The following is a 10,860-nucleotide window of genomic DNA, read 5'->3' as shown; positions in this document are numbered from 1 at the left end:
CGGGGCAGGGCTCAGATCGTGGAGGGGGGGCGGTTAATGGGGCTGAAGAAATGGAGGCTCCCAACCCCCTGCCAAACCCCCATATTGCCTCCCTCCAGCCCAGGAAATAAAAGCCAGGGGGCATCCAAGTTGCCTGGTAGTTAGAGCAGGGAGGGGGCTGGGGGCCAGGACTCCTGGGTTCTCTCCCCAGCTCTGGGAGGGCAGTGGGGGATGGTGGCTAGAACCAGGGAGGGTGGGAGCCAGGCCCCAGGCTTTTCCCAGTTGATGCTGTTGGTTAAGGGTCTGGGGCCAGATCCCTGGTTAGTGGCCGCTGGCCCTGCTCCACTGAGATCCCGACCCCTAACCCGCTGCCCCCCCAGGCGGCCGCGTTCCCGCCAGGCGGGGTTTTCCAGCGTCGCGTCCCAGATTCCTGATTTCCGCAAGGGAAGTGGGATTTGCCCAGAGGAATCAGATCGTCCAGGTTCCAGGAAAGGCTGCCCGGGCCTGACAGCCGTGGGGTGGGGGCGGGGGGTGCTGAGCACCACTGGGGGTGTAAAGCCCTGGGGAATCCCCACACAGGGTAATTCTCTGCCAGGGATTCCCTGTTCCCGATTCTTCCCCCCCGCCAGGAATCCCCAGCCCCCTAGCCCAGGGGGGCAGGCTGGTGCCCCGCTGCTGTGAGGCTGATTGTTACATGCCAAGGGCCACGGCCCAAACCTGCAGCAAGATGCAGCCAGCTCTGGGGTGGGGCATGTCCCCCAGGGACCCCAGCCCCCGCACCGTGTCTCTCTCCCCCACTTTCAGGGTCTGAAGCGGCTCTGGCAGAGGGATGCAGCCAGCTCTGGGTGCACCGTGTCTCAGCGGCTCTGGCAGAGGGATGCAGCCAGCTCTGGGGTGGGGCACGTCCCCCAGCGACCCCAGCCCCCGCACCGTGTCTCTCTCCCCCACTTTCAGGGTCTGAAGCGGCTCTGGCAGAGGGATGCAGCCAGCTCTGGGGTGAGGCATGTCAGGCAAAGCGCAGCTCTTTGCAGAGTCCCCCACCCCCGTCCTTGGGGCAGAAGAGGCCCCAGCGCCCTTTGCCCAGGCTCCGAGGCTATCGGCTCTGCTCCCCTCCTGAGTTTTATGGCAGGGCAGCAGGAGCCGCTGATAAGGCCAGAGCCAGCTGCAGCCTCCAGCCAGGAACAGCTTCGAGCAGGGACCACAGCAAGGGAAGGGCAGTAAAAGGAACGTGACCAACCCTCCCTGCTCCCCAGGGGGCAGCCTCTGCCCTGCCCTGTACAACCCCTTCCCCTCCCCGAGCCCCAGAACTCAGGAGTCCTGGCGCCGAGCCCCCTGTTCTAACCACTAGCCCCCACTCCCTTCCCAGTGCTGGGAGGGAACCCAGGAGTCCTGGCTCCCAGTCCCTGCTCTAACCACTAGACCTGCCCCTCCTCCCCTAGGGGCTGCTGGCAGTAGGTGGGGACTGACTGTCATGGTCTCCTGGAGCCCGATACAGAGCTCAGTGTCTCCCCATCAGGGAACCCCACCAGGTCCCGCCCAGCCGGGCGCTGGGCCCCGGGCCCCCCTGGCTGCGGGCTCATGGGAACAGAAGTGAACTGACAGAGGCATCTGGCAGTGGTGAGACGCAGGGGGGGCTCGGAGCCAGGACTCCTGGGTTCTCTCCCTTCCTGGCCCTGACATCACTGGCTCCCTCCCCACCCGGCGCACAAGAGCCCGGGGCACTGCCCTCCCTTCCTGCTCGAACCGCTCACCCACCCTGGGCAAACAGGGGCAGCTGGTTACTGGGGACCTCCCGGCTCTCACCCTCGGGGCCTTCCCCAGGGGCAGGGCAGGAGGTGGCGCCGAGAGCCCCGGCCCCCCCAACTCTTTGCAAACCTTGGGCCTGAGCCAGCTGCCGCACGGCCTAGGGCAGCAGTGGTTCCCCAGACCCGTCCCGAGCCCCTGAACGGAGCTGGGCTGAGGCCGTGCCCAGCCACATGGGGCACTAGGCTCGGGGGAGGGGGCTGTAACCCCCCCTTCAAAGCACTGATCGACCCCCCAGTGCTCGGCTTCCCCCCCGCCCCCACCAAGCAGCTCCCAGGGGAGCTCCCACAACGTTTGCACCAGGGAAAGAAACTTTATTGGTTCAAGACACTTAAAAAAAAAAAGAAAGGTCAGACAGACGGACCCTGGCTTTGCCCAGGGTTATCACAACAGCAGCTGACAAACCGCCACCCCCCACACACCTGCCGCTGGGATCAGAAACCAGCACCCCTGGGGCAGAGCTCGGGGCAGTTATGGGGGTAAGGGGCAGTTCAGCAGCACCCCCCGACACCCCCCTTTGCCGGCTACCCGCAGAGCCGCAGTCCCCCACCCCGCTCCCAGGGGGACGGCACAGGACAAACACGGCTGGCTTGGAAGGGGTTAAGGCCTTGGGAGGGGGTGAAAGGGGGATTTGTCATGGGGTCCCCGTGCCATGGGGTGGGAGGGGACCCCTGGCCAAACCCCCATTCGGCCAGGGATGTTTTTATACTAGTGCAAACATAGCAGTGAGCGGGCGCAGCCCCCCAGAGACCGGCCCCCGCCTGCCCCACACGTGGGAAGCTCCAGTCCGCGGCTGCAGCTGGCTCTGACCCCGCCTAGAGACTGCTGGGGGAGGGAGTGCCCGGCTGAGCCCCCCGCGGTACAGACACCACCCGTGCCCCGGCCAGTCCCTTCCACAAAGTGCCCAGCGAGGGGGAGGATTTAAACCCAGCCGTGGGGCTGGGCCAGTTTGGGGGGGGCTGGTTCTGCCCCTCCCCAGTCCAGCGGGGCAACCCTCCTGCAGCGGTTCACTCCCTGCCCCATGCAAACCAAAATCCTCTGCCAAAGGGGCTGTGCTGGGGGGGATCCTCCCCCACCCCCAGCCAAGACAGACTGTCCTGCAGGGAGGCAGCTTGAGGGGATGAGATTCTGGCTCTCCCCACAGCAGGGAACCAGCCCCTGCTTTGAATTTGGACCCCCCGGATTGGGGGGGCCATGCAGACCAGCAGCCCAGGAGCACAGCCCACATGGGCATGGGTGGGGGAGTCTGCAGCCCGGCACAGCCACCCGCACGGCACGGGGCCTGTCTCCATTCCGCCGGCAAACACCCAGTTCAGCAGCCGCCCGGAGGCTCTTGAATCCACACCTGGATTGAGTTGTCCGTTCTCAGCCCAGCCCCCTTCACCCCCCAGCTGGAGGGTGGCCCCAGGGGACACGGGGGCGGGGGGCGGCTACCGCACACAGACGTACTTCTTCCACCAGGCCTTGGAGAGCGTCCGCACCTGGCTGGCTGTGCTCCGCGCCCGCCGGCTCCGGGCCTCGGCATGCCGCAGCCCCGCCAGGATGGCCGTGTCGAACACCTCCTTGAGGTTCTGCTGGGTCAGCGCCGAGCACTCCACGTAGCCCACAGCCCCCACTTTGTGGGCCAGCGCCCGGGCCGCCGGCTCGGCCACCGGCTTCTCCCGGCGCCGGGCCAGCTGGATAAGCACCTGGACGTCCTGGCGCAGGTCGCACTGGGTGCCCACCAGCAGCAGGGGGGCAGCGGGGCAGAGCCGGCACAGCTCCGGCACCCACTTCTCCCCCACGTTCTGGAAGGAGGTGGGGGCCACCACGCTGAAGCAGAGGAGGAAGACGTCCGCCTTGGGGTAGCAGAGCCGCCGCAGCGTGTCAAACTCGTCCTGGGGGGAAGGGGAGGGAGAGCCCCCAGTGAGTGCCTCCAGCCACCCTCAGCTGGACCCCCGGACCCGCCCAGCCCCCAGCCTGGGGAGAGGGGTTGTCCCGGTGTCCCTGATACGGGGGCTGGGGCCCAAGGAGAGAACCAACTTCCTCAGGGCCACACCTGGAGACAGAGGTGGATCTGGAAATAGAACCCAGGAGTCCTGGCTCCCAGCCCTCTGCTCTAACCACTAGCCCCCACTCCCCTCCAGAGAACCCAGAAGTCCTGGCTCACTCCCAGCCCCCCGCTATAACCAGTAGCCCCCACTCCCCTCCAGAGAACCCAGGAGTCCTGGCTCCCAGCCCTCTGCTCTAACCACTAGCCCCCACTCCCCTCCAGAGAACCCAGGAGTCCTGGCTCACTCCCAGCCCCCCGCTATAACCACTAGCCCCCACTCCCCTCCAGAGAACCCAGGAGTCCTGGCTCACTCCCAGCCCCCCGCTATAACCAGTAGCCCCCACTCCCCTCCAGAGAACCCAGGAGTCCTGGCTCCCAGCCCCCCGCTCTAACCACAAAACCCCGCTCCCCTCCCAGAGCTGGGAGAGAACCCAGGAGTCCTGGCTCCCAGCCCCTTGCTCTAACCACTAGCCCCCACTCCCCTCCAGAGAACCCAGGAGTCCTGGCTCCCAGCCCCCCCCACTCTAACCACTAGCCCCCACTCCCCTCCCAGAGCTGGGACAGAACCCAGGAGTCCTGGATCCCAGCCCCCTGCTCTAACCACTAGCCCCCACTCCCCTCCCAGAGCCGGGGCAGAGCTGGGCAGGTTGGTTACTTTGCCCAGCACCTCCCGGCTGACGTGCTCAGACGTGCCCGGGGTTTGAACAGCTGCTGGGGACGGGTTAAAGGGAGCTCCCAGCTGGGCTCTTACCTGCCCCGCTGTGTCACAGAGGTGCAGCCTCACGGGGGCGCTGTCCACCTGCACCACGGCTGCAAGGGGGAGAGACTGTTACCCCTGTAGCCAGATGCTCCCCCCCCCCCGACCCCAGGGACATTACGCTTCTCAAAAGCAGGTCAGTGGCAGAGCTCCCTCCCCGCCCCCAACCGCTACCGCCGCTTCCAGTGCTGGGACAGAACCCAGGAGTCCTGGCTCCCAGCCTCCCCCACCGCTCTAACCACTAGCCTCCCCTCCCCCCCCCCAAGCCAGGGATAGAACCCAGGAGTCCTGGCTCCCATCCCCGCCCCGCTCTAAGCACTAGCCTCCCCTCCCCCCCAAGCCAGGGACAGAACCCAGGAGTCCTGGATCCCAGCCTCCCCCACCGCTCTAACCACTAGCCTCCCCTCCCCCCCCGAGCCGGGGAGAGGACCCAGGAGTCCTGGCTCCCAGCCCCGCCCCGCTCTAAGCACTAGCCCCCGAGCCGGGGAGAGAACCCAGGAGTCCTGGCTCCCGTCCCCCCCGCTCTAAGCACTAGCCTCCCCTCCCCCCCAAGCCAGGGAGAGAACCCAGGAGTCCTGGCTCCCATCCCCGCCCCGCTCTAAGCACTAGCCTCCCCTCCCCCCCCAAGCCAGGGATAGAACCCAGGAGTCCTGGCTCCCATCCCCGCCCCGCTCTAAGCACTAGCCCCCGAGCCGGGGAGAGGACCCAGGAGTCCTGGCTCCCAGCCCCTGACACTGGTCTCCAGGGGGACTAAGGGGGGGGGGGTCCCATTCAGGGCAGTGGGGCGGGCAGAGCACCCCCCCCCCCGGCAGCGGGACCTCCGGGGGGATGCGAGGGGAAGGACCGTGCGCCCCGGGAGCGGGAAAGCCCTTGGCAGGTGCCCGGGCCGGGGTGGGGGGGGCGCAGCGCGGCCGGAGCCCGCCCGCGGGCCCTACCCGAGAAGCGGTCCAGCGCCGTGGGCACGTAGCGGGCCGGGTACCCGTTGGCGCTGTAGCTCAGCGCCAGGCTCGTCTTGCCCACGGCGCCGTCCCCCAGCAGGACGCACTGCAGCTCCAGCGCCCGCTCCGGCCCCAGCTCCAGCCCCAGGCCGGGCGCGGGCCGGTGCGGGGGCACCGGGGGGTACCCGGACAGCAGCGCCTGGGGGGCCATGGTCCGGCCCGGGCCCCTTGCGGGAAGGGGGTGGAGGCGGGAGTCAGGGGGTGTCCGGAGCCAGCTGCGCCCCCGTGCGCCGTGCGCTCCAAGCCGCTGCGCCCTGCCCCGCGCGGGCCTTTATAGCCCGGCTCATTTCCATAGCCCCGCCCCCAGCGGGGGGGGCACGCCCTGCACGCCGGGGGAGGTGGGGCACAAGGCGGGGGGGGGGGGGTGTCCCTGCCCAGACCGTGGGAATCCAGCCCCCCCAGCCCAGGCACTCCAGGGACCCTGGCTGAGCTGGGCACATCCTGGGCACGGGCTACCTGTCTCAGCCTGAGCCCTGAAACTCCCCCCCCAGCTCTGGGGCATGAGCCCCAATACTCCCCCCTCCCCCTGGCTCTGGGGCCTGCCCCACCTGGCTGATTCCCCTGGGAGAGACCATTTGTCACTGCGGCCCGGCCCGGCGACACCCACCACCCTGTCGTGCATTACTAGAAAACGGTCCCTCTCTGCTGAGGAGCAGGGTGGGGGTCTGCCCTGAGCCCCCTGCCCCGTGTGTTTGGGACACCGCCGCAGGGCGGGTCTATGGGGCTTCGCGCCACCTCCATGCACCAGCAGCACACGCAGGAAGAAGCCGGGCGCGTGTGCAGAGAGCGGCGCCTGTTATTGGAAACAGGACACGGTGCCAGGCCGATTCCAGGGACGGGTCACAAGGGCTCCAGGCAGGGCCCTGGCTTCAGCGAGCTGCTGAGCCGCTCTGCAGTTCCCACAACCAGCCCTAGCAGCCAGCGAGCTCCAGCGCTGGGGACGGGGGTGGTGGGGAGGTCTCAGCACCCAGCCCGCCGGGGCCCTGCTCTCGGTCAGGGCAGCGGGGAAGATGGGGCTGATTGTGGGGTGGGGGCCCCGGCTGTTGGTCGAGTTGCTGGGTGCTACCGTCATACACACAATAAATCTACAACCACCCCCCAGTTTTTTTGGCTGCCTTCCAGATTTTGCAAGGTGAGACCCATGTGCTCACCCCCCCAAAGTCCCGTTAGCCCGGGGGCACAGGAAAGGCACCAGCGGAAGGGAAGCCCCCCCCTTCGCCCCAGGTCTCCAGCCTGCTCTCAGCCTCCGGGCCAGGACCCGCAGGGGGACCTGCCGGCTTTGCTGCCGGTTGCGGCTTCGCTCGAGGGCCGGAGCTCCTGGCGGCTGCAGGCGGCGCAGACCTGAAAGGGCCCAGCCAGCCTGGGCTCCAGTGGCAGCCCCTTGGCTCCGACGTGCGCTAACCCCAGGGAATTAGCAGGGCAGGGGCTGACAGCCTCTGGCCCCAGTGCCCGGGCAGCCCCCCACATGGCCCCTGCCCTGAGCTAGAAGGGACCTGGCTCCGGGTCTCCTTCAGGCACCGCCTCTGCTGAGCCTGCCAGCTACCCAGAGCGGCACCCGCTTGTCTGCTTTCACTTTGAGCAGGCAGGTGAGAAACTACCTGCCCTGCGGCCCGCAGCCCCCCCCCCCTCAGCCCGGGGGGGGGGGGTAGCAGGGATCAGAAATCCTCATTTCCCGCACCCCAAGCCACACCCAGCCCCTTCACCCAGGCCCCAGCTCTGCTCGGGGAGGTGGGCACAGTGCGTGGCACAGGCAGGGCAGGGCAGCAGAGAATCTGGGGCAGGGCGTACGAAGGAGATTTCTATTTCCAGCCCGCTGCTCCAGGGGGACGACGCTGCCGCAGCAGCGCTGCAGCAGCCCCCCACATCCAAGGGGGAGCAGCAGTGGGGGAGGGGGGGAAACAGGGGATAGGAACATTCCCAAGTGCCCCACCAAGCTGGACACTAGAGGGAACCTCCCCTTCACCCCCAGGGCGCCCCTAGGGGCTGCCCCCCACCCCAGCCAGCAGGGACTCACTTTTCAAGCCAGTCAGGTGAACAGCGAGCCTGCACCCGCGAGACGCCCGTGCAGCTGCAAACAGCCCCCCCCGATCCGCTGCTCCTGCTTCCTCCCCAGGGAAAGACGGGGGCCAGCAAGGGTGCTGGAGGGGGGCTTTATTTAGGAGTGGCTGCAGGCGGGGGATGGTGAGGTGAAGCTACAAGGAGCTGCCCCCAGGGTGAGAGGGGGGTGTTATTGCTACAGCAAAAGGAAATTCACGCCTGCCCCCAGGGCTCTGGAACAGCAGCAGGGCCTGGGCCAAGCGCTGGAGCCACGGTGCCCAGGTCGGGGGGCCGGGAGCTGCGTGAGCGCTGGCAGCGGGGGCCGCGGCAGGACTCACTGGCAGGAGAAATCCCATTGCTGGAAGGGAAGAGAGAGTACAGGGATCAGACACGGGCAAGGGGGGGAGAAGACAAGCTGAGGTGGGGCTGGGAGCCAGGACTCCTGGGTTTTCTCCCCGGCTCTGGGAGGGGAATGGGGACTAGTGGGTAGAGCTGGGGGGGGCAGGGGCCAGGACTCTTGGGTTCTATCTCCAGCTCTGGGAGGGGAATAGGGACTAGCGGGTAGAGCTGGGGGGCCAGGACTCTTGGGTTCTCTCCCCGGCTCTGGGAGGGGAGTGGGGACTAGTGGGTAGAGCTGGGGGCCAGGACTCTTGGGTTCTATCCCCAGACCTGCCACCCCCGCAGTCTCTCCCCCATCTCAGGGGCTCAGTGCCCCAGGCATGGAGCGAAGATGCCAGCCGACCCCAGGGCCAGTCGCTCCGCGGTCTCTGGGTGGTGGCAGCCCCCATGGTGCGGGGAGCCTCCCCCCACCCCCCGCCATACTCAGGTGCCCACCTGCTGCAGTTCGGCTACTCACATCGGTTTTGACCTCCACCTTCCCCGGCCTGAGGTACTGGCTCTCCTGGACCACGCTGCGGGGAAAGAAGCCCAGGCGGGCGGGCTGCTCCCCGTAATAATCCCCCTGCACCTGCGGGGAGGAGATTGGGGGGTTAAGCTGGGGTGCCAAGACCCCCGACATCAGCCCTCCCCCACAGAACTGCAGCCTGGGCAGGGCAAACTCCCCCCCTCCATGGAGCCCCCCTGCCCTGCTGGGACCAGCCCCCCAGGACCTGAGACCCAGCAACCCACCAGCCTGCAGAGGGGCCCCGGGCTGAGATGGGAACCGGGGCTGGGCCTGGTGATTTGGGGGTGCGGGGGTCAGGCCCAGCCCTCTGCGTGGCCCTGGCTCCCGCTCCACCGGGGGCACGATGCCAGGGCGGGGGCTGATGCCCCAGCAGAGCCGAGGGAGCCGCTTCCTGAGCTCCAGCGCCCGCCTCCAGCCACTCACGCTGCCGCCCCAGAACAGCCGGCCGCGGCCCTTCAGCTTGGAGAAGACGTAGACGACCTGCCCGCGCTGGATGGGGATGAAGCGGCAGTCGGGGGCGGTGTAATCCTGCACGGCCACCGCGATGGAGATCGGATCTGGGGGGGGAGACAGAGGGTCATTCCCTAGGCCCGGGCACTGCCCCTCCACCAGCACCCCCCTGCCCCCAGAGGGGACCTACCCTGCCCCGTCCCACCCCTCAGGGCACAGCCCTGCTCCCCAGCACCGCCCCCCACGCCTGCCCCGTGCCACCCCTCAGGGCACGGCCCTGCCCCCCAGCACCACCCCCCACACCTGCCCCGTGCCACCCCTCAGGGCACGGCCCTGCCCCCCAGCACCGCCCCCCACAACCCCTCAAGGCACAGCCCTGGCCCCCAGAACCACCCCCACGCCTGCCCCGTGCCACCCCTCAGGGCACAGCCCTGCCCCCCATGCAGCCCCTCGGCCTTGGCACTGCCCCAGCCTCCCCCCCGCCTGGCGCACTTACGGCTGCAGTCGGCGTCCGCGCACAGCTTCTTCTCCGCCAGCTCGCCCAGCGGCCGGCCCCCCTGCAGCAGCCCCAGCAGGGCGCCTAGCAGAGCGGCCCAGGCCCAGAGCCGGGCGTTAGCCATGGTGGGGAAATGCAGCCGCCCCGGGCTCCGGCTGCCCACGCAGGGAGCGCAGCTTGGCCCAGCTGTGTGTCTAGTCACCGCCCTGAGCCATTTTCAGAGATCCCGGAGCAGCCACCCCACTGGGCAGAGCAGGGGCCGATTCATTCGGCAGGGGGCCCTTCGGCCGTGCTGGGCCTTGTCCGGCACTAGGGGGCACCCTTCCCCGAGTGGGGCTGATCCCCGGGCAGCGCGGGGCGGGGGGGGGACCCTGACACCTGTCGGGGGGACGGTGCTGCTGCAGGTACCAGGTTCTGGACAGAATGTCGCCCCTGCGGCCCCAGCCCAGACACCAGCCGGGGCAATGCCATGCTCTGGCCTTGTGGCTGTCCCAGGATAGGGCTGGTTGCCGCCGACTGCGCAGTGCTGCTGCTGCACGGCCCACCCCAGAGGTGGCTGCATGTCCACAACAGACAAGGCGTCTTCAGGCCAGGCCAGGCCACACAGAGAGCGAGAGGAGACACAATCCCATCCCCAGGCCGTGGGGCATGGCTAAGTCACCAGCTTCCAGTTCTCTGCCCCCTTCCGCTCCGCTTTTTAAATAATCCAGCGCCACAAACGCAAGCCAGGAGCGAGGGCGAGGGGGGCCGGCTGCTGACGCAGGGGCCGGCTCTCGGGTAACATACTGGGCCCATTGTCCACGTCTCTCTCCAGCAGAGGCCCACAGAAGGGGCAGGACCCCCCAGAGAAGGGGTTGAGAGAGGGGCACTGGCCAAGCCCTCCCACCAGCCCCGGGTCAGAGGGGAGCCCCCTGAAGCCCCCCCAGTTCAGAAGCTCCTTGTGGTAGCGGTGGGATCCCACTGAGCCAGCTGGCACCAGGTCACTACGTGGCACAAGCACTAGCTCCTGCCAGCGCCAGTCCTGGGCTCTGAGCTCCTGCTCTGCGACTCAACACACTAGACCCACGGGGGGCTGCTGGGAAGCCCCCGACCCCCCAGCACCTGCAGGGCTCCTCTCAGCCAGCCAGGGGGTGAACAGACTAGCTCTGAAGCCAATGGAGGAGGTAGGCAGCCACCTCTGGGGGGCAGAGGGGGCACCTTGGTAGTCAACCCCCAGCCACTGGTGATTCCTCTGCCAGGCTGGGGGCACAACCCCTCCCAGGCACCCGCTTCACGGTGTTCTCTCCCAGCATGCAATGCTCCATCTAGCAGTGCATCCTGGGAGCTCTAGGCTGTGTGTTAAAGGAGGCAGGGACAATCTGCTCAGACCAGACAAGCGCTGCCCCCCCAAGGCTTCTGGGATAG

The 10,860-nt window shown here is 68.1% G+C and overlaps 2 protein-coding genes across 3 annotated transcripts; both read right to left on the bottom strand.

Annotated features, from left to right (window-relative positions):
* Window positions 1-1,539: 1,539 nt before the first annotated feature.
* Window positions 1,540-5,798, bottom strand: LOC120388428 (rho-related GTP-binding protein RhoU-like). Its single transcript, XM_039510249.1, has 3 exons — window positions 5,507-5,798; window positions 4,566-4,624; window positions 1,540-3,659 (listed from the first exon to the last, which is right to left on the bottom strand). Exons 1-3 carry the CDS (start codon window positions 5,718-5,720, stop codon window positions 3,213-3,215), a joined length of 720 nt encoding a protein of 239 aa, XP_039366183.1. The 5' UTR covers window positions 5,721-5,798; the 3' UTR covers window positions 1,540-3,212.
* A 1,907-nt stretch (window positions 5,799-7,705) lies between these two features.
* Window positions 7,706-9,670, bottom strand: MIA (MIA SH3 domain containing). Of its 2 annotated transcripts, XR_005590576.1 has the most exons (5): window positions 9,457-9,670; window positions 8,934-9,067; window positions 8,463-8,573; window positions 7,889-7,964; window positions 7,706-7,848 (listed from the first exon to the last, which is right to left on the bottom strand). XR_005590576.1 is itself a non-coding variant. In XM_039510257.1 (4 exons), the coding sequence occupies exons 1-4, from the start codon at window positions 9,578-9,580 to the stop codon at window positions 7,941-7,943; spliced, it is 393 nt and encodes a 130-aa protein (XP_039366191.1). In that variant the 5' UTR covers window positions 9,581-9,669; the 3' UTR covers window positions 7,706-7,940. The 2 variants fall into 2 exon arrangements, 1 of the variants encoding a protein (XP_039366191.1); XM_039510257.1 differs by having other exon boundaries at window positions 7,706-7,964; window positions 9,457-9,669.
* Between the last annotated feature and the right edge of the window lie 1,190 nt (window positions 9,671-10,860).

Source organism: Mauremys reevesii, linkage group 22, assembly GCF_016161935.1.
Source record: "Mauremys reevesii isolate NIE-2019 linkage group 22, ASM1616193v1, whole genome shotgun sequence".
NCBI lineage: Eukaryota > Metazoa > Chordata > Testudines > Geoemydidae > Mauremys > Mauremys reevesii.
This window is presented reverse-complemented; position numbering and strand designations above follow the sequence as displayed.

Excerpts from the sequence above, each read along its gene's own strand:
- LOC120388428 (XM_039510249.1), bottom strand. The coding sequence starts at position 5,720 with ATGGCCCCCCAGGCGCTGCTGTCCGGGTACCCCCCGGTGCCCCCGCAC. Across the intron at positions 4,625-5,506 it reads GGCGCTGGACCGCTTCTCGG|CCGTGGTGCAGGTGGACAGC; the intron begins GTAGGGCCCGCG and ends TCCCCCTTGCAG. Across the intron at positions 3,660-4,565 it reads TCTGTGACACAGCGGGGCAG|GACGAGTTTGACACGCTGCG; the intron begins GTAAGAGCCCAG and ends CCTTCCCCCCAG.
- MIA (XM_039510257.1), bottom strand. The coding sequence starts at position 9,580 with ATGGCTAACGCCCGGCTCTGGGCCTGGGCCGCTCTGCTAGGCGCCCTG. Across the intron at positions 9,068-9,456 it reads CGCGGACGCCGACTGCAGCC|ATCCGATCTCCATCGCGGTG; the intron begins GTAAGTGCGCCA and ends CTCCCCCCCCAG. Across the intron at positions 8,574-8,933 it reads GGCTGTTCTGGGGCGGCAGC|GTGCAGGGGGATTATTACGG; the intron begins GTGAGTGGCTGG and ends TCCTCCCCGCAG.